At 35.2% G+C, this 22087-nt stretch overlaps 1 protein-coding gene across 1 annotated transcript; it reads right to left on the bottom strand.

Annotated features, from left to right (window-relative positions):
• Nucleotides 1-3916: 3916 nt before the first annotated feature.
• LOC117322632 (mitochondrial amidoxime reducing component 2-like) lies at nucleotides 3917-21273 on the bottom strand. Its single transcript, XM_033877570.1, has 8 exons — nucleotides 21198-21273; nucleotides 19530-19803; nucleotides 9984-10160; nucleotides 7719-7896; nucleotides 6587-6730; nucleotides 6019-6083; nucleotides 4776-4850; nucleotides 3917-4398 (listed from the first exon to the last, which is right to left on the bottom strand). The coding sequence occupies exons 1-8, from the start codon at nucleotides 21271-21273 to the stop codon at nucleotides 4281-4283; spliced, it is 1107 nt and encodes a 368-aa protein (XP_033733461.1). The 3' UTR covers nucleotides 3917-4280.
• Between the last annotated feature and the right edge of the window lie 814 nt (nucleotides 21274-22087).

Here is a 22087-nt window from a genome sequence, read left to right as displayed (position 1 = left end):
TTTTCTTGGAACTCGGAAACAACATTAAATGCCAAAATGGCTCGGCTGAACTTGAAACCAAACATTAAATGCCAAAATGGCTCGGCTGAGTTGGGCGTTATTTGGCAGAGTTATGGCCCCTTGGTTATATAATTTCTTCATTTTTTCTGAAAACTAAACATGGAAAGGCTGATGATAACATGTTACCCGGTATCATATATGGTTAGCAACGATTTACATTTGCAAATAAATTAGGATAAAGAAGAGATAAAAATGTGATAGATTTTGACCAATCTCTTTATACATTAAGCGAAATTTTCTGAAAGTGAAAAATACAACAAAAATCTTAAAACAGTATAAGATATATTACTCAAAAACTGTCATTAGGATATATTGATGTGTAAGTTTTAAAACAAGAGGCCCAGAGAGCCTACATCCCTCAGCTGGATATTTCAGTATTCATGGTAAAATACTCTAATTCAAATAATTCTATTTAAGATATTTTCCTACCTGTTGTACTGCCTCACTCAACAATGGTTCAAACTACAGGTGGACCGAATCCTGTCATTCTTGAAAAAGTAAATGGTTTATAATCAAAAGGTTTAATTTTGTGTGTGTGTTTTTGTTTGTTGTTGTTTTTCTATATTTCCCCAATTTGATCTCCTTTCCCTCGCATAAAGAGTGTCATAACCTTCGTTTATATATATGTGTGTATATATAAAAAAAAAAAACATATCTCATTTAACCAATAATGCTTCAGACCAAATTTCATTAAAAAAAAAACATTCAGATGTTCAGGACTAATAAGAATGTAAAAGATTTCCCTCAATTTCCCCTATTGGGCTCCGCCCCTCCGGTCCCAAGGAAGCCACACCCTCCGTTTAAACAACGTTTGATCTCCTTTGCCAAATGATGCTCCAGACTAAAGTTTATCAAAATCCATTCATGCTTTCAGGACTAGTAGGGATTTTAAGAATATTTCCTATTTGACCCGCCCTTCCAGCCCCAGAGAAGCCACACCATCCGTTCATACAACATTTGATCTTCAATAATGAGCACATTAGCGTAGAGGAAATTTGCTTTGCATTGAAATTATGTAAAGTGAACTTAAATAAAATGTGTGTACTAAGTTTTGTTAGTACACAGGGACGGACACCACTAAAGTGTTATTTCCACTTTCAAAATGGCCGTCATGTTCCATGATAAGAACAAATATTAAATGTTCTTACAACTGCTGAATTGTTTTTTCTGACAAGAACGATACATGATAGAGTTATGTTGGTTTACACATTAAACCACCTAATCTGGAATCCAATACGACTTTCTCGTCCCAAAAATTGATTGGAAATATCAGTGTAGGTCTACATCGTAGTTCTAATTGTTGTAGCCGACCATACCCAATACCTATTATTATCTTGTAAGATGTTCATGTCCAAAGAACAATGGAACAACAGTAATGTCTAATGTTTTACTATGGAATGAAATGTTTTCGATATACTTGTAACCGACATGTTAAAAAGAGTTGAGCACTGTTTCCACGATATATATATCACAACGATTTTTCCGGTCGTTGTAATATTTTTGTAGAATAGATATAAAATCCAAAGATGTTGAAATACGGTCCAAGATATCATATTTATTACACTAAACTTTCTAGGAGTCGGCAGGCGATTTACAGAATATCCGAAAATCGACCCGTGCAGTCCGAACTCTAGGTTCTAATTAATTTTACAAAACCTTACACATAGTATTTAAGCTAGAGTTAATACAAATGATTGACAGATGGCATTTTAGTACTCAGATGGTCACATTTCAGACAGGTGAGATAATAAGCTTAATTGTCCTTTGTCCGAGGCTAGGTGTCATACCTGGCCAGACCAGTTAATTAACTCGATTAACATCAAAAGGTAAATGTACGTACATATTGCGCGGTTTAATCCGATAACAATGAGAAAAGGGGAATTATACATATCACTTTCAAAAGACAGACAGCTGGTTGAGATGTAATTAAATAATTTGTAAGTGTAACATTTTTACAAAGAGAAATTAGACGACGAAGAAATCCAAAATTATGGAAAATGTAAAATGTCTAATAATGTTTATATTACAACAAATTTCATAAAATTCACTATGAAATATATGTCCGTCTTCACTTTTACCCAGAACAACAGTAGTGCATCCTCGTGGTTTGAGGTGTAGATATCAGTGTCAATAGAGGACGAACAATGTGGAAGAATTTCTAGAAACTGTGTTCTAGTCCAACCTGTCCAGGCTTTACAATCTACATCATCTAGAGGAAAGGAAGTGTAAAGGAAGACTCCTGTTTTGATAGCTTTTGTGATATCTCCAAAAGATCATTGATGATTTCCTTTTATCTGGAAGGTAGCTAGGCAGTCAACCTTTCTCTTTCGTCAGTGCGAATCTTAACGTTAGGGTTAAGATCTTTCTCTTTGAGATGAACGAAAACGTGAGGAGCAATGACACCACAGTGTGTGATGAAAGATGAGCTAACTGGTGTTTTGTGCGCGTGGACAAAATGGTCGAGTTTTGATTGAAACTCTCCATACATAGTGTACAAATAGATCCTCTATGAATAATAATGAGATGTTCCGCCACCTATCATCATCAACACCAACGTTTTGAGCTTCAGGTTGCGGCTTTCGTTTCAGATCATTCAGTATATGGCATGCTATCTTATCTTATTTGGGAATATTCCTGACAAGGTAGAGAGACATTAAACCCTTTAAATAACTCGATATCGACAAATTATCACGACAGATTCCGTCAGGATTACGATTTCAACAATTCATCCAACTTCAGGATGGATTTACAAGTATTTTGGAACTGAAAGACAAAAACACAATAATATAATTTGAAATTGGCCTTTTTCTGAGTTCAGTACGTTACTTTTCATGGTCACAAGCTGAGTACAAACAACTGGTCTGGTAGCTTGAAGTTAAGATCTACGTACCTTCTTCGCTCATCCTGGTTAGCCATCTTGAAAAGACCATTCCATTCCACGCTATCCACAGTGACTTATCGAACCTCGTGTTCCTTTGTGATCCGTACGTGTTTACTCCGAGTAGGCGCCTCGACAGTTGTCGGGAGGAAGAAACGTCGCAACTGTAATAATTCCCCCAAATAACATGTTGCTATTTGGTTAGCCTGATTCCAGTATAACCTTATATAGTAAAAGTAGCAAATATAGATCAAACCATTTATATTTCAAAAGCTGGCGTCAAGATCCTTCTCTGAAACAAAGAGCAATACTGAAGTAATAAACATGTTAAATTAGGTGTTGGAGAAACTAGGACCAGTTTTTGTCCAGACCACAAGTTGTATAGGCATCATAGATGATATATGTCTCAGATTAATAATAAGCTTAACTGTATCTGTACGATCAAATATTAGAAATCAACAACATGATACCGACTTGCAATGGAAATGATAATTCTTTACTCAAAATAACTGAAAAGACAACTTTATATGAACAAAATTAACACAGAGACTATTGAAAAGGTACAAGGAGAATAAGACCAGGTGTTCCTGAAGGTAAAGTGTCTTCTGAACTAGAAGACATCAGTTTCCCAATGAGATCATGATGTTGACCATCTAACTTTTCCGTCGTCTTCATCAACATTAAATTCTCAAAATCATATGCTATGTTTTATCTGTTGTCAACCAAAACTCGAGAAATAGGGAACAAGTATTTGGATCTAGAATCAAGTTGGATATGTAACACGCTAGGTTGGAATAATACTGTCCAGAAAGGGAAATATAAAACATTGAGGGAGCGATCGATAAACATGTCAGCTGCCCCTTTTATGTTTACACATCAACTTTTTTTCTGCAGGTAAAATTTAAGGTTTTTTGAGCTTAATTTTTCAAGATCATTCAAAAACAACATATTACAAACAAAGTGTGTGATCACCAAAATTTTATTATTTTTGTGTTGTGTTTCTTCTTGATGCTTTTTTAAAAGCCTCAAATGCATGCAATGATGACATCAGAAAAACAGTTTCCAATTACACGTACGGTGTTGTATTGACAAAATATTACTACCTGCAATACATGTCCCTGAGTAAAACTGTCACAGACAAGTTCATACATATTCTTAAATGAGATTGATGACACTAGAAATGTAAGTCACAGGCTAAGACCTGTTCCAAATGAAACGCAATGACATCTACCGTGATAAGAACCTTAGTCACAGATTTAGTGTTTAAAAAAATAATGCTTAACGCCTCTCTATGTTTTCGTAGCATATAATTGATTTGACAAATCACAAAAATATGTTGAATTTAATTTGTTCTGTTCCTGGCATATACCGGGTCCCCTACATGTACGACAGCTGGAAAGTCTATAGCGCCGTGTATCCCAAAGAAGGGGTCCCTACCACAACCTGGTTTACATCGGAACCTGCAACACAACAAAATTGGCTAAATGCTGACATAACAAACACGTCATATTCAAAATTGACCCACACACAATATTTTTTTCCGAAAAATATCGGTATAATGCATAATTTCATCCAAGAATATCCAATGATTATGACGTGGTAGTTAATTGGTATTACAACGATAAAGCTTGTTTCGACTCAATGCTTGGTTAAAATTCCACCAATTGTAATACAATTCATCAGAAATTAAGAACAAAACAGATATTATTTCATTTTCCTACCATAAACCTAACTCTTATTTTGAGTTTTTAATTTCCTGGCCCCGAGGACTTATTGCAGGATAAATACAACTGAGCAGTTACTGTCTTTATCAATGGTATTTAAAGTATAAACTTACTTCTTCAGTGTTTTGTGTGGTTCCAAGTTATGATCTTTCTTTCCAGTGTCCGGATCAACTGTTGTTTGCATACACCTGTTAACAAGATCAGGATATTTCATAGATACAAGAATTCATCTGTTATCGGTGTGCATGTCAAACATTTCACAACTATTTTGAAATTTTAATTCAGGATTGCTTAAAAAATGAAACCGATGAGGGTATGTGCGCGTTACCTCTCCTTGCACAAACCAGAGAGCAAGTGTAATAATTTATGCAGAAAATAGTTTGAAATACCCAACGATAAAAATGTCATTGTCTTTGATTTTAACGTTCTTTTCTAAAATTTATAAAGCTCAAACATACATCTTCAGCCATATAAAAACATGAATCACATTACAAAATTATAAGCAGAAGGATATCGTGTAATTTAAAAGGGGGAGGGGGGGGGGGGGGAGAATCTTTCATCCCCTTGGGGGTGAGACATGGGAATCTCAACCCGAGGGGAAGATTCGTATGTTGCCAAACACGAGGCTTGTCGAGTGTTCGGCATCTTAATGATCTTACCCCGAGGATTGAGATTCCCCTGTCACACTTCCATGGGGGTGAATGATAATTGTTCTCTTACCCTGTTTACCCTTTTGTGTTTTTATCTAATATTGACATACATCAATGCAAGGAGATGTTGGCGTTACGTCATTGTACTGTTGTCGTGACGTCATGGCATTGTTGACGTGACGAAATATAATTGTTGATAACGTGAAAAGAGCACGTGTAACTTGTCTTTCCCCTGGATTGAGATAAGAAAATCTCACCCCGGTAAAACTGCGGATATCCCTGTCCAGGGTAAGAGAATAGTCAATCCTATCATGAATACATCGAGATTTATTATCGAAATAAGGAACAGTTTATTCCAGCAGGAATTCTGAATGATTTAGTCCTCGCTGAGATCGGCGAAGATACATGTCGGCATACTTGGGCATTTGGATTCATTTGATATGGTCAAATAGTTATACTTATTCTTTATGAAAGGCCAAAACACTTTCACTCAGACAAAAATAGACAACCATAGACCCATCATCGCTAGCTCTTGGTTAGCGAAGATGATATAGACCAAACAATACCTGATCATGTGACACCAAATTTCTTCACCTTCTGATGACATTTTCTTTGCGTAAATGAGTATCGTTACATTATCTAGCAGTGATTTATTTGAGTTTTTTAAAATTAAGCTAATATTAACCTTATGTGATATATATCTTACCTTGGGCAGGGATGTAAACATCTAATGAACACATTGTCCCCAAACCGGAGCTCACACCACAAGTCCTGGATAACACAAGCTCTATCATATACTGTCACATATATGTAAAATCAATGACAGCAAAGCTATACATTTCTTAAACAGTAATTTTGAAACTGATGTCTTGATGAATTTCTGGTCCTCAAAAGATAACTTTTGTTGTTTATCTTCAGGTATTATCTGTCCTTGACCCCTCTAAGATAACCGTCTGTCTCTGGCCCATCTAAGATGACTGTCAATGCCTGTCTAAGTAATCGTTCTATTGCCAATCTAAGTTGACTGTCTATGACCCCTCTAACTTAACTGTCTATGGTCATCTAAGTTAGCACCTCTTAGTTAACTGTGTCCCTCTAAGTTGGCGCCTCTTAGTTAGCTATATATGGCCCATCTAAGTTGGCGCCTCCAAGTTTACTGTCTTTGTTCCATCGACGTTGTCCCCTCTAGGTTAACTGTCAATAACCCATCTAAGTTGGCTCCTCTAAATATCTTCATACAGAACTAATTGTACAGATGGTCAGAATTACCATACCTCATCAAAAGCCTTCCGTGTTGTATCTATCACAATATTTGGTCGAAAGTTCCGCATGGAGACCGGTTTTTCTAATCGTTCATTGAGAGCATTGAGGGATTTATTAGATGCAATGAGATAAGGTGTCAAGTCTGAAAAGATGCTCTGTTTGAAAAGGAGAAAAAAAAGTATCATTTTTATTAAATTTTGTCAATGACATACATGTTTCATCTCAATATCATAACATATTTCACTCACTAACTGAACATAAAGGATCGTTGTTGTTTTTTTTATGGTCGGCCCGATACCCTGACATGATCATAGTGGCAAGTCATCTATTAGATGATATGATCGAATACCTGGATCGCAATGTATATACATAAATGGATGCAAATTGTACACTTGTCATAATGGTCATGTCAGGGTATCAGGTCGACCATCATTGTTCCCATTGAATAGTGTGGCGCAGCGGTATAAGCTGCGGGTATCGTGAGTTCGAGACCCGGTCAGGGCACGAGTCATAAAGTTGTCTTCCTTTGTCATTTGTGTTACTATGTTATATATCTAATTATTAGCACGATGTATCATGTGTACTATGTGTTGTTGATCCGAAGATAAAGATTTGAATTTCCTATTGCAGTTGTACTGTGATGAATATTTACAATATGTATATAATTCGCATCTATGTATGTATATACATTGCGATCCAGATATTCATATCATCTAAAATGGCGGTATATATAAAAAGGGAAACCATTCAATATCCTCTATTATGTCATTTAACTCCCTGTTTACATGTTGTTATAGATACATGATCATTGCTGTATTACAAGCAACAACTACAATAATTTGTATATCATATTTCATGTAGCATTTCCATATTTACTGTTGCTAACATTTATCATTACTTCAGATTCCCCTTCATTAGATTGATTTTCTGTTAAGTAAAGAACTAGCGAAAACCACAATGTGGTATTACTTGGTCTTTTCTCAGTGTCAGTCCGAATTAGATGTCCCCACTTCCAAATACCAAACAGATTATATAATTATGTCTCTACTGTGTACATACCCAAGACAGTGACGTTGAATTCTACCTTATTTATAGATGTCTTATTCAATACCAAACAGATCTATAATACTGAGAATGTCTCACCTCATCTTCTGGTCGGATGAGGTCAGTCCATGGATGTAAACAATCATCTGCAATGAATTTTTTCTTCATATTCGCTGCTGAAAATACCAAATGTAAGTTTTCTTTTCCAAGGAAATCACAAGCCCATTGGCTCGCCTCCTCACCACAATCCATCCCTGTTATAGGAATACCCCATACTCTAAAAAACAAGTGTTCAGTGTCAATTGCGCAGTAACACCTTATACCACAGAGGTCATAGCTACATCCTATGCCATAAATGTGTAGTCAATCCCTACGCCACATAGGTCAGGGTCACCACAAACCAAAAAGTTGGCAATAACACCCTATGCCATAAATGTCACAGTCACATCCTGGGCTCCATACGTCACAATCAAATCCTACACCACAAAGGTCACAGTCACATCATATAACCAAATAGGTCACAGGCACACCCTACACCACAAAGGTCAACGTCACACACTAGTGACGCTACATCACAAAGGTCACAATCACATCATTAATTACCAAGGTCATAGTCACATCCTAACACCAAAGTGTCACTGTCACACCCTACACTGCGGACAAAGGTCACAGTCACATCCTTAACAACAAAATCACAGTCACACCCTAAACCAGAAAGCTTAGTCACAGCCTCTACAACAAACTCAAAGACAAACCCTAAACCAGAAAGCTCACCGATGCCCTTCACTACAAAGGTTACAGTCACATACACCACAAAGGTCATAGTCACATCCTACATACCCCACAAAGGTCATAGTCACACCCTACATACCCCACAAAGGTCATGGTCACACCCTATATACACCACAAATGTACTTAAAACACAAAGGTCATAGTCACACCCTAGATACTGTAAAAGTGGAAATATTCGCGGTGTGGAAATTTTCGCTTATTTCGCTATCAGTAAATCTCCGCGAAAATTTCCACGCGCGAATATATTAACACATAAAAATACTAAATAAAAGATACAAGTTAGCGCAAAGATATCTTGACTGCGCGAAAATATCCACACCGCGAACACTTTGGAAGCTGGCTAAGCGAAAATTTACACACGCGAAAATATCCACTTTTACAGTAGTATATTCACCACAAATGTACTTATACCACGAAAGTCTTTGACTCAAGGAGACACACATTACATTAGCATTTTTTTTCTTAGTGCTCAGAAATTGGCTCTTACATGTTATTGTTAGTTTTGCCTTTATTATTATCACTGCCCATTCTAGCATCAACATGCTCACATAGGTACATAACATATACAGGTATATAACAAGTCATTAGCACATTCACATTGAATACACTTACACTCGCATTATTCGCATTCACCAAACACCCTTCCCACATTCACATAATTAGAATATCATAAACACACACTTTCAGATATCAAATCTATAACAGGAATTTACTATAAACATACGGACGTGTAGAGCCCAGAGCCTCAGTATTATCATCATTGCACTTTTCTGTTGATTTTTATTTTTCATCATTTTTAATCGCTAGATATCTTATGAAACATAAACATATAATAATGACATCATTGCTTTTATAATATTGAATGATATTAGTTATTTTATCTAATAGTACTTAAAATATTCTGAACATAATCTGTTGGTACTATTATTCGTTTCTTTGTTTTCATGAACATATAGTTAGATTATTTACTAATAGCGTTTTAATTTTTTCATGAATTATATTATTTGTAAATGTCTTTTTATTATATTTTATGTCATTTCGACATTTCCATATTGACCATTTAGAGAGATTATCATTTCCTGGATATCCGAGAATCACGAAATATTTTTAATAATACTGCATTTATAAGAAATGTGAACAACATCTTCGATTTGGGTCTTACAAAAATGACACATACCATTTGAATTACCAAATCTACTTATTTTTGATTCCGTATATAGAATATTATGTACACACTTCCACTGTAATTTTTTCATTTGCGTTGTGGTGATAGTATTTTTTATATTTTGCCATATCAATTCCCAATGCAGTTGTTTTTGAAATTCGAATTAGCATTTTAAAGTAATACTATTTTCAAAATTAATGGTAAAAAACATTATGAGCAAGAATTACTTCTATTCATATGTATATGTGTTTGTGCTATATGCAATATCAATCATTTAATTAAATCTTACAAATATGTCTGACGTCAACTGCTATATACTACATTATATTTTATTTATCTAGATATACAATTAACATATTTCTTTCAGAAATATATAAGAAAAACGTTTCTAATAAATAATTCTGTACCTGCACTCCATAAACCTTTTCGGGTCGACCTTCGGCTGTTTTGGTAATTTTAATGTTGACATTCCTGGGGCATCAAGATGTATCATTTCACCATGACTACTGACTTTGATAAGTACCATCTTTGGACACTGGCGCTGACACAGGAATGCGCCATTAGGCCGAGTAAACATCCAATTTCTGAAAATTACAACAGCACAAATTGACTTAGTTTAGATATCCAAATGATTCTTCAAGAGGTTTTTCTCAATAAATTAAAACAAAAGAAGTACATGTTTGTGTATGAAGGTGACGTTGCATGATTCGAAGCTCCCTTTTCGTGGTGGTTGTGTTTCTCGGGTATCTGAGAAATGGACCTGGCTGTACTGCTGTGTCTGTGGGCAAGACACTTTGCCCTTATAGCTCTGGATGGCATGCGCCGGGCCTGTCTTATGTTACTCAATGAGGTAGTCAGTAACTTCTACAAAAAGGAGACCTTCTCCCATCTCAAAATGACCCTGGCTGTTCACAGAATGAACGTACTATTGGAATTTTCAATAATAAAACAAAGTTTAAACTAAACAATATCAATGCTTTCTTGCTATCTAAAAATGCTTCGAAAGAATTAGTCATTTTCTAGATTATATCTCGCACATTCCTGTCAATTAAAGGCAGTGCATAGACTGCAAAAAACTTTCCAATTAAGCCGATTGTTGCCTATTCGGAAATAGTTCTGAATCTAGTACAAAAAAAGCATTTTGAGAGACAAAATTGACACGAATATTAAAAAAGGCCCCTATAAATGTTTTGGTCGTCTTTGGATTTATAATGTACTCTTGTACAATGTAAAAATAGTTTTTCTTTCCCGGTCTTCATGTATATGCTCATGTTTTACAACTAAATTGAACAATTTGGTAATGAAGCTTAATAATCTATCAACTCCTTACTTAATGTGTTTATAAACCAGGCCATCATACACACCAGCTTTGCCATTCTTAAGTTTCTTACATACTATCCGCATGTCGTCAGTGGTAAAAATTTCTGACAAAAAGATATTTTTTTCTTGACAAGACTTATTTTGAATATCATTTACCATTTTTGCTTATTTCTATTATGATATAAAAATAATATGTTGCTACCACAAACATGAAAATCACATTCTCCATCTTGTATTGTAGATACTATACGAGTACAATATGACGTATTTTTACCAGTGGTATCTTCTCTAGCTAGCCAAGGCTTCAGATTGCGATACATTCCACGGTTGCGTGGACTGTTGAATCAGAAGCCTTAGCTGGCGAAGATACTCCAGTGAATATTTTGACACTTTTACAAGATACATATAGTAATAATAAATTATTATTATTAATGACCACGAAATATATACGATTGTTTTGGGTTTTATTTTTATTATTCTATTTGTAATCATTAATGTTATATACTGTTTGAGGAGAAGACGCCATGAGTTGGGATAACTCGTGTCAATCCTTTTGTTTAATCACAATAAAATATGTTTCAATCAAATGAAGATGGATGTCGATCACACGATGACTTACAGAATACGTCTTCACTTTTTAGAATACTTGGAGTGGGAGAGCCTTCCTGTCAGTTGATTCAATGTATTGACTGTAGGCCTTACGGCATATGATTACTCATTACATATTATACATAATTTATTTAAGGATGTGAAACAGCCAGACAAGAGTGGAGTACGAGAAATACAGCTCTTATCTTATTTGCTTCAAAAATAAATTTGCCGAGACGGCTTAATTCCTTGTTGTTATTGGCACACAATAACTGTATTGACTCAAACATTAAATGTTTTGCCAATAATATTTCTTATTTCGTTGTACATCTTACATATTACTACAAAGTTTTGTTCGTCTGCTACTTCAGTAGTCGACTTACAAATTGCACAATACAATTTGTATCTCCTATTTAACTTGATATTTTTATAACGTCTGGATTCAATTGCCAAAGAATTTGCTGACATACGAAGTTTTGTTAAAATATTTCCATATTTCTTAGGCATAAACTTAGTTAAAAAAAAAACATAGACACATGTTTCTGATTCCATTGCCTAGTGAGTGGCCAGCGAAAATAGCCAGGCACATGGGCTTCCTGGACACTTGTTAGGTGGTAGACTGTCTAGGTACTTCATAAGTAATAAGTGTCCAAGGAAGTTGGCACGGACTCCGCTGCTCACTCAAAATAAAACTGTTTAGCTTTTTAGTTTGCGATGCCATTACACGTTCTTAACCCTTATGACCTCTCAAGTCAGGAATTCTCACTTGTCACAATGATTGCTATATGTTATTCATTCTCATTCCCTGCTGACCTGGACACTCTTAGCATTTTAATTTTCGATGCCATTTTACGTTCTTACGTGCACCTGATGAAAATTTTAAATTTTCAAACATAATATACAGAAATTTAACAATTGATTCATGTTAAATACTGCATTTTTTCCTTTTAACCATTAATTCACGGTACTCTTTATAGGAAAGGGCTTTAGTATTATAATAGTATCATTATCATTGTTATGTTAAAAACAACTAGAACTGTCGCCAGGATGGCTGACTAATACCCCCGCAATCTGCACGAGTCAATGGTGAATTGGAACTCTTAATTACAGGCTAAGATAACCCAGTAATATAGTGACCAGTTGCCATAGCAACCATAATTTTGAGGAACATCTACACATGTTCCTCTATATTTGTGTGAAGTTTCATTGAAATCGGTCCTTCGGTTTAGGAGGAGTTGTCCGGACAAACTTAAATTTATGGTTCTTATCGGAAAACCTGTTTATAGTGACCAGTTGCCAAAGCAACCATACTTTTGAGAAACAGAAAGTGGCATGCACATCTACACATGGTCCTCTATATTTGTGTGAAGTTTCATTGAAATCGATCCTTCGGTTTAGGAGGAGTTGTCCGGACAAACTTAAAGTAATGGCTCTTATCAGAAAACCTGTTTATAATGACCAGTTGCCTTAGCAACCATACTTTTGAGAAAAAGAAAGTGGCATGCACATCTACACATGGTCCTCTATATTTGTGTGAAGTTTCATTGAAATCGGTCCTTCGGTTTAGGAGGAGTTATCCGGACAAACTTAAAGTTATGGTTCTTATCGGAAAGAAAACCTGTTTATAGTGACCAATTGCCATAGCAACCATAATTTTGAGAAAACGAAAGTGGCATGTACATCTACACATGATCATTAATATGTGTGTGAAGTTTCATTGGAATCGGCCCATCGGTTTAGGAGTTGTCCGGATAAAATGTTTCTACAGACGGACGGACGGACGGACGGACAACCTGATTCCAGTATACCCCCCCTAACTTCGTTGCGGGGGTATACATATTTTAACAGTGGCAATTGTTTATTCACATAAACAGTACATTGCCGAGAATATGAATATTAACAAATGGGTAACAATAATACATGGTAAAACAGTCTGGACATCAGTATTGTGAATTAATTATCTCATTTATAATATCAATAATGAATTTAGCCAATGAAATAAGTTCCTTTTTTAGTTACGCAATTAAATAATGTATGAAATTTACATGTTATTAGTCTGTCATAATAATATCTTAACAGATATTTCCGAAAGCGGTTGCCTATTTCTCTTAAATTACATAAAGTGCAAATTCTATTTTTACGTGGTATATTAGACCATCTTTCACTTTCGGTTGGTATTTTTGTATTACCTGTTCTAAATTTACAGTAAGCTTTGGCTAATTTGGGAGAGAGTTCTTGTAAACAATTCTCTAAACAGAGTTATTCCTTTAGAGGAAGTGAAAATTTCATTTCTCCGGTTGGCTAAAACATTGCCTTTAAATTTATAAAACAATTTACTCTTCAGCCAATATATATAAACATCTGGACTATTACTAAGGATCTGCTCTGGTGAAAAGTCAACATTTTCTTATGACTTTTTAAATGTTATACCTCATTTTAAAGGGGGAATACAGAGATATATTAAACAAATGAAAATCACATGTCGGTGTGTTCGTTTTTGAGCTATGGTGGATCAAAGATTAGAATTTGACATGATATGTGATTTTACGTGAATTCTGCTGTTTTAACTCTACACACAATTAATCACAGCAATATTGTAAAAGTGTGTTATCGGATATGTATGAATGTTTTTGGAATTGACAAACCTAGTATATCTAGAAGTTACATTAACCTAGCCCATTATTTCTAATCAGAATATATAAAATATCCAATGTTTCAGATTTGTCCCGAACTAATATTTGTTATTTTTCAGCTTTTTAGGGATGAATTTTTAAGTGCTCCAATTATAACAAAATGAAATCAAAGTACTGGAAGTACTGTAAACGAACATTATTGTTTAATGCAAAATCAGTAATCTTCTAAGTTTAAAGTCGATACATTTACTGATATTGGTTTAGGAATTAATTACAAATAATTTGAAATGTTTGCAGCTGTTCTGATATGATTGAACACATGCATGTTTCTGTAAGGTCCCAATTGAAATTGGAAGTTTGTTGATCTATCTTGGATGGATGCAAATAAAATGTCTTCTTTCTTTAGGAAGGCATCATCAGTTATAATACAGCCAGGACTCTGTGACCTTATTGATGCCAACTTCTAATATGCACTAAATTTAGGCTAGTTCCATCGTTAGTTTAGCATATTTCAACTTAATATGATGAAACACACATAAAGAACTACTGAAAACCAAAACCAGAGCTGCTAATCAAGGCCCAGATTAGGAATGTATCCTATTGAAACTGTACTCAAGCATGTAGGGTACTTCAAAACTAAAAACTTGACTCCCTTTGTTCAGGAATCATTTGATGTTAATAAATCTGTATATGAGAAGATATACTTCTGGTATAATTACAGTATTGTACACAATGTGATAAAGAATAACAACCATATAAAGACTATCTTCATCAAATAATTCAGCAAACAAGAAAAGAAAACTTCAAGCTTCATTTTCAACTTCAAAGCTGATAAAGGTTACAGTCCATTCGATGGGATGATACATTCCCTATTTATTGTCCCTTTCCAATATTGATCATCCAATCATAGTGAACCACACAGTTCAGCAATGCATTTGCACAAATCACATCCTTTATGTGGAGAGAACATTTTTCGGGGTGTTATAAGATTCCATAACTGTATGCAAATTTGTGAATCATTCCATATCTATATTTAGATATATACCGTACGTGTATATATTTACACATATCAAAATTGGAATGACACAGGAGATTTGCAAGTTTAAGTTCACCATCAGTCATGGGTTTATGTAAAATGTTATATTTACCGGGGTAATTAGTAATTTTGAGAATATATTATGAAGCTCTATTCTGTACTTTCTATCAGTGCTTATATTAGAGAATGGACACAATTTTATGTTCTCCAATGTCAAAATTAATCATATGTAAAATATTAGGGGTTTATTTGACCGAGACGTATTTAAAATTTTTGTAATCATTCGCCATTCGAGGCCTGATTGCCGTCATAGTTGAATTACCAAAATGGACCTGAAATCAATATTAAATATTAAATAAAGAGAATGATCTGTGACTTGAATATTTCATAAAAATAATTTAATACATCGTTTATTAACTTCATTCAGATCTTCAGACACCACATAATTTGTGAAGTCATATATAGAAATATATGAACCATTTTGTTATTGATTTATAGTTCACACAAGTAAGCACTAGATGTAAGCAGTAAGTATATGTACCGCTATCAACTGGCATGACTTTGAGTACAGTAGACTACACTCGCTTTGTGGATATTGACAGGATAAAATATATTTACATACTAATTCAATTTTAGAATTGTAACTGAAATCTTGTAACAGCATGGCACAAATAGTCATCTGAACATTTGTTGTATATTGAAAAAATATTTAAGGTAAATATTAACTCATTTGCTTGACTTCAATTTTCAGTTTATCAATTCATTGATTACTCAGTGTTTGAAGTATGGTGTAGTGAGAATTTCAAGTCTTGATCATTGAAAATGAATTTGTTTGAAAAATAACACAAGTTCCACAGCAATATTATATAGAGTATCAATCACAATATATCAGAAGTTATAAAACTACAGATAACAATTAACGGCTGAATATCAAATTAAGTGAATATCACAAGTATTTTTGCATTTGTTTTTAGATAATCCGGATTTCCGTCTTTAAAAAAAAATTACCTAGTAGACGTAGTGCATAGTAAACGTAGCCATATGTAACAGCTGATTTTAATCAGATTGACCTAACATGAACTTAACACCGTCCCAGTAGTTCGTCACAATCGAAAATTTGGTCGTGAATTCGGTATTTTGCAAATTATTTCAAAATACTTCCAGGTAAATGAAAAAAAAATTCTCGTAAAAATATCGATTTTGGGTCCACTATCGGCCATTTCGGTAATTCAACTTAACTGTTAACGACAATCGGGCCGCGATTCGCAAATGAATAATTAATTTAAAATTCGGTCAAATAAACCTCTAATATTTTATATATGATACAATTAGGCATTGAAGAACATATATTTTGGTCAATCCTCTGAAAATAATGCCAATTTATATTATAATTAAGCCCCATTTTTCTTCGTTTCGGTATTTCCAAGTCCGCTTCACGTGTGGTCCGTTTCAGTAAATATTCTCGTCTTTGCCGAAATAAAAACAAGCTAAAATTGCCAACGCAATGATGGTTTAAGTGGAAACAGTTGATTCGAAAAATGTGAACATTGAGCCTTGCACAAAATGCAGGAAAAATACACGCCAAATGGGCCATTTTTTTAAATTCTTCTAAAATCAAATCCACTAAAATAAAAAGTCTGAAATTTTGACACATTTTAAGATACAACCTTGGTATAAGATTGCCAATTTTTTGTTACATATTACAAATGTTTTTATGCAAGATCGAAACGTGACTGAAACCTCAGAAGAGCAGATCCTTAAATATATTTAACAAGAGGCCCAGAGGGCCTGTATCGCTCACCTGGTTTCATGAGATATGAAACAAGATGATGCTTAAGCATATTTGTTGCTGGTATTGCTATGTCAATATATATCATAAGCATTTTATATGGGTACATGTACATTGGTTTTATTTAAATACTAAAAATGCCAAAAGGTACATTAATCCATGAAATGAAATTGACTTTTGGCGCGACCCCATAGGGATGCTACCACACAAATGTGAGTGATATCCATTGCTTAGTTTCAGAGAAGATCTTGTTTAGACCAATTGGCCCCTTTTGACCCTGCCCTCTGCCCCCTGGGGGTCAGCTCCTTCCTTTATACAATTTTGAATCCCTACCCCAATAGGATGCTAATAGTCAAATATGAGCTGTTTCAGAGAAGTTGTTCATATCAATTTAGCCAAATTGACCCCTTTTGGCCCAGCCCCTCAGCCTCCAGGGGGTCGGCCCCATCATTTGTACAATTTTGAATCTTTAACCAAAGTGAATGCTACCAGTCACATATTAAAGATATCCATTGCTTATTTTCAGAGAAAAAAAAGTTGTTTATATCAATTCTGCCAAAATAACCCCTTTTGACCCCGCCTCTTAGGTCCCCTGGGGTCAGCCCTGTCATTTGTACAATTTTGAATCCCCACCCCAAAGTGATGCTACCAGGCAAATATGAGTGATATCCATTGCTCGGTTCCAGCGAAGAAGTCGTTAATATCAATATAGCTATATTGACCCATTTTTGCCTCGCCTCTCAGGCCCCTAGGGGGTCAGAACCACCATATGTACAACTTTGAATCCCCACCCCATAGTGATTGCTTCCAGGCAAATAGGAGCAATATCCTTTGCTGGGTTTCAGAGAAGAAGTCGCTTATATCAATATAGCCAAATTGACCCCTTTTGGCCTCGCCCCTCAGGCCCCTGGGGGTCAGCACCACCATTTGTACAATTTTGAATCCTCACCCCATAGTGATACTTTCAGACAAATAGGAGCAATATCCTTTGCTCGGTTTCAGAGAAGAAGTCGTTTATATCAATGTAGCCAAATTGACCCCTTTTGGCCCCGCCCCTCAGGCCCCTGGGGGGTCAGCCCCATCATTTGTACAATTTTGAGTCCCCTACCCATAGGGATGCTTCTGACCAAATTTGGTCAAATTCTGATCAGTGGTTATGAAGAAGAAGTCAATTGTTGACGGACGGACGGACGACGGACGACGGACGCCACGGTATGGCATAAGCTCACCTTGGTCCTTCGGACCAGGTGAGCTAATAAGCTATATTCTTCAAATATATTTTTCACATCTTTCAACCAAGACCAGTTATAATATGACAAAATTGTTAATAGTTTGTTGCTTAGCTTGTTCTGATTATGTTTTGTCAATTTAGCCCAAAATCCAATCATTCTAACTATAACATCTATATCAAGCGGGTACCGTCCAAGTTCTACATATATTCTAAAACTGGGTGTAGACGTTGTAACATCAAAAATATATTTACAAAAATTTAGGTGCAGACGTTCAATAAGTTTATAGATACAAAAACCCCAAACTCCATATCCATATAAAACAATAGGTTTGATAACTAAATATGTCAATTTGACAATCCACAGACAAATTATGATCTCTACATTTAACAATAATAGTACCATACATAGCTTTGACATCATTTTATATAGTTGTTTGATATTGAAATTTGTTAAACTAGCCTGGCTAAATATAAACCCCCAAGATATTTATAAATTTTTTTGGTTATTTCTATAAGATTATTTTCACCGTATGTATAATTCAAACCTGTAATGAGAAAAACAATAAATTTCACCTCTGTATCTACCGAGTGTCCAGCGAGATTGACACACGAGCCGTAACGTATTGAGTGCTTTACATCGTAACTTCGTAAGATTTTATAAACAAATTTAGTGTTATGAAAATGTCTGATCACAATTATTTTTTGCATAGCATTACATGTAGATTATGGTATCATCTGCATAATACAAAAAAAATTATAGCAAACCCCCACTGTACACTCAAGTTCTGACCGCAGCCCGACTGTAGGTCAACTTCATCGTAACTTTAAGATTTAATGCTGAAATTCAGTAATATACAATCGTCCTACAGAAGTAGCATTTTGCATGTTGTTATATAATGGTATAGATATTCTAATCTATATATTACAGAAAAAAAATATAGCAAAAAAAAGTAAGATAATCGTTTCATATGAATATTCCAGAAAAAAAATTATCAAAAAAACTTCATTAACGAATCCTCTCCCCTTTTAGAATGGGCGCATACACTTTTTGCAACCGCCCCCCCCCCCCCCCCCCCCCCCCCCCCCCCCTACACACATACACTTTAAAAACATGAAAAAACCCACTTCCGGTGAATTAATGAAATGAATTAAGAAATAAAGCAATTGTAACACATATATACATGACATACACATGTGTTAGATACATATTTCCCAAGTACATGCACATTGTCACAATAAATTTCTCCGCCTCATATATTGTTAACCGAGAGCTGGCTATTTTTTTAAAAATGTTTTTTTTTTGCTGCTGTAGTCGGGTAATTAAAAAAGCATTCGCACATTGCGCGGATGTGTTACCTATCCGCCATTCCATCCTTATACAGCCCGAGGGGTCGGAGGGTGCCCGATTCCATTGGTATGCCCTGACAGGACTTCATGGGATAATATATCAGATCAGACACCGTCCCGATCCTTTCGAATTTCTCCAGTCTCTTGTCCCGTATCCATGCCGACAGCAGAAACTTAGCTGCCGATGCTGCGATGAGGCCGAAAGCTAGATATGAAGCATCCTTTTCCATGTTGATATGAACTATGGACAGCTCGCTGTCTCGTCCAGACCTACTGTAGGCCTCTGGCGGCAAATGTAGGTCAGATCATAAGATAATGATTGAAGCTGGGTATATCAAGATGGTAATTAGATTGTAACATTGTAAGTTTAATATATACTAACTAAGGATAGTTGTTTATTATGTTAGACTTGTATATTAAGCAAACATTGTCCAGTCTTCCATTGTTTGAAATATCATCATCGACTTATATGTCGTATGAATCCATTAATAACATACAAAGTTATGCTAAATGTAATACATACTGTTTGAACACTATAAATAAAGTTATGCTAAATGTAATACATAATGTTTGAACACTATATAAAGTTATGCTAAATGTTATACATAATGTTTGAACACTTTCTAGAACTTTTCTATTGATATATGACACTCAAGAATCTGTCTTTCCGATAACGTTAAATACATTTACGAGATCATCATAAGGGTACCAGATCGGCCACGTTCACCATCAGTACAGCCCACCTGTCGCGATCCAAATGAATGTCATTAAGGCTTCCGAGAATAAATTGGCATTGCCTTTCATCTTGTAAATGGTCAAATTTAACATAATATGATACGTCTAGAACATTGACAAGGCATCCAAGAAGTGTATCACGACTTCTGTATAACGCTGGGCACTGAAGAAGAAAATGTAATGTTATATCGTCAGACTGTTTCTGACATAATTTACATACCACAGTGCCTCTTTCATAACGATAAGATAACTTCATTAGTTCACAAAATTTCCACGTATATTTATGGAAATCCAAGGTTATTATTATCCACAGCGGTTAGGACCGTATGCCTTATGAATAGAGTTGTATGTTACACACAGGTTTTGAAGTATAGGAGAAATGAGATTTCCACTGATCAGTTCATTAATTAAGCCGGTCGCCTTTTGAACAGCTGGGCCCATGCATGTGTATATGTAATATTTCTTATTATCATGGAGAAGAGCTCCTAAGTTGCAATAACTCCCATTCATTCGCCGTTTTAAATATGTTTAAATCAAAGTTTCGTACTATGATATAAAGTTTTGTGTTGCCCATCTGGATAATTTAATTGGGAGGTCTTTGTGCCACTTTCTTGCTATGATGCCAGAATTACTGGACAATAATTCTCTACCGTTTTGTGTGTATTATATTTGTACATTGTTCTTTGATCCTGGGAGAAATATTGGATGAAATATGGCATGTCTTGTTGGGGTATGCTTTTATAATACGTTAGAGAATACAGTGAAACCTCACTTACTTTTAACGGCCATCTAAATGACAGCACTATTTTAGTACGGTTATTTTTCTCTTATGTCTTTGTATTAGTCGCTTCAGTAATACTTTTGACGGTCACAATTAAAGACCACCAATCAACATATTAAATGACTTCATGATTACGACCAGTCACCTATGGTCAAACTTACCTGGTTTACAGCGAGACGTAAACAGATTGCCGCATGTCAGGCGGTCGATATTTTGTTTATCTGAACAGACCACCATTTCTACTAAGTGACAAATAAATAAAATTATCTATCTAGGATGGGATGTTGTTATTATCGAACATTTCTTTACTTATCAGTGTATGGACAGGTCAAAATTCTGCTTATGGATCACTTTGAAACCATGTAAAAGTTGGGTTTCAAAATGACCTACGAAGCAAATATGATAGCTTATGTATGTGCTATTGGTAACCTATATGTAGTCCTACGTTTAAAAATAGGCATATGAGTATATACATTGCTGTGTAAATTTGAAAAAGAGCTATCTAATCTGGAATCTAGTAAGGCTTTCTCGTCCCAAAACCTGGTTGGAAATAACAGTGTTGGTCTGCATCGTAGTTCTAATTGTCGATCCATACCTAATACCTAATTATCTTGTAAGATGTTCATGTCCAAAGGAACAATGGAACAATAGTGAGGTCTAATGTTTTACTATGGAATGAAATGCTTTCGATATATACTGGAAACCGACATGTTAAAAGAGTTGAACTCCGTTTCTATGATGCCTCCGTCTTCACTTTTACCCAGAACAACAGTAGTACATCCTCGTGGTAGAGGACAAACAATATGAATCAATTTCTAGAAACTTGTCCAACCTGTTCAGGCTTTACAATCGACATTATCCAGAGAGAAGCGCACAGTAAGGGAAGACTTGTTATGATAGCTTATGCGATATCTCCACAAGATCATTAATGACTTCCTTTATAAACCTTGAAGGTAGCTGGGAAGTCTAACATTTCTCTTTCACCAGTGCGAATCTCAACGTAATGGTTAAGATCTTCTCCTTTGAGATGATGTGAATGAAAGGCGAGTCA

The sequence above is a fragment of the Pecten maximus genome, chromosome 3, assembly GCF_902652985.1.
Source record: "Pecten maximus chromosome 3, xPecMax1.1, whole genome shotgun sequence".
In the NCBI taxonomy this organism is placed as follows: domain Eukaryota; kingdom Metazoa; phylum Mollusca; class Bivalvia; order Pectinida; family Pectinidae; genus Pecten; species Pecten maximus.
This window is presented reverse-complemented; position numbering and strand designations above follow the sequence as displayed.

What these genes read in the sequence shown, in the direction of transcription:
- LOC117322632 (XM_033877570.1), bottom strand. Translation starts at nt 21,273, where the DNA reads ATGGTGGTCTGTTCAGATAAACAAAATATCGACCGCCTGACATGCGGC. An exon ending in AAGGATGGAATGGCGGATAG is followed by an intron (nt 10,161 to 19,529) that starts GTAACACATCCG and finishes TGTAATTTTCAG; the next exon opens with AAATTGGATGTTTACTCGGC. An exon ending in AAAAGGTTTATGGAGTGCAG is followed by an intron (nt 7,897 to 9,983) that starts GTACAGAATTAT and finishes CTTGTTTTTTAG; the next exon opens with AGTATGGGGTATTCCTATAA.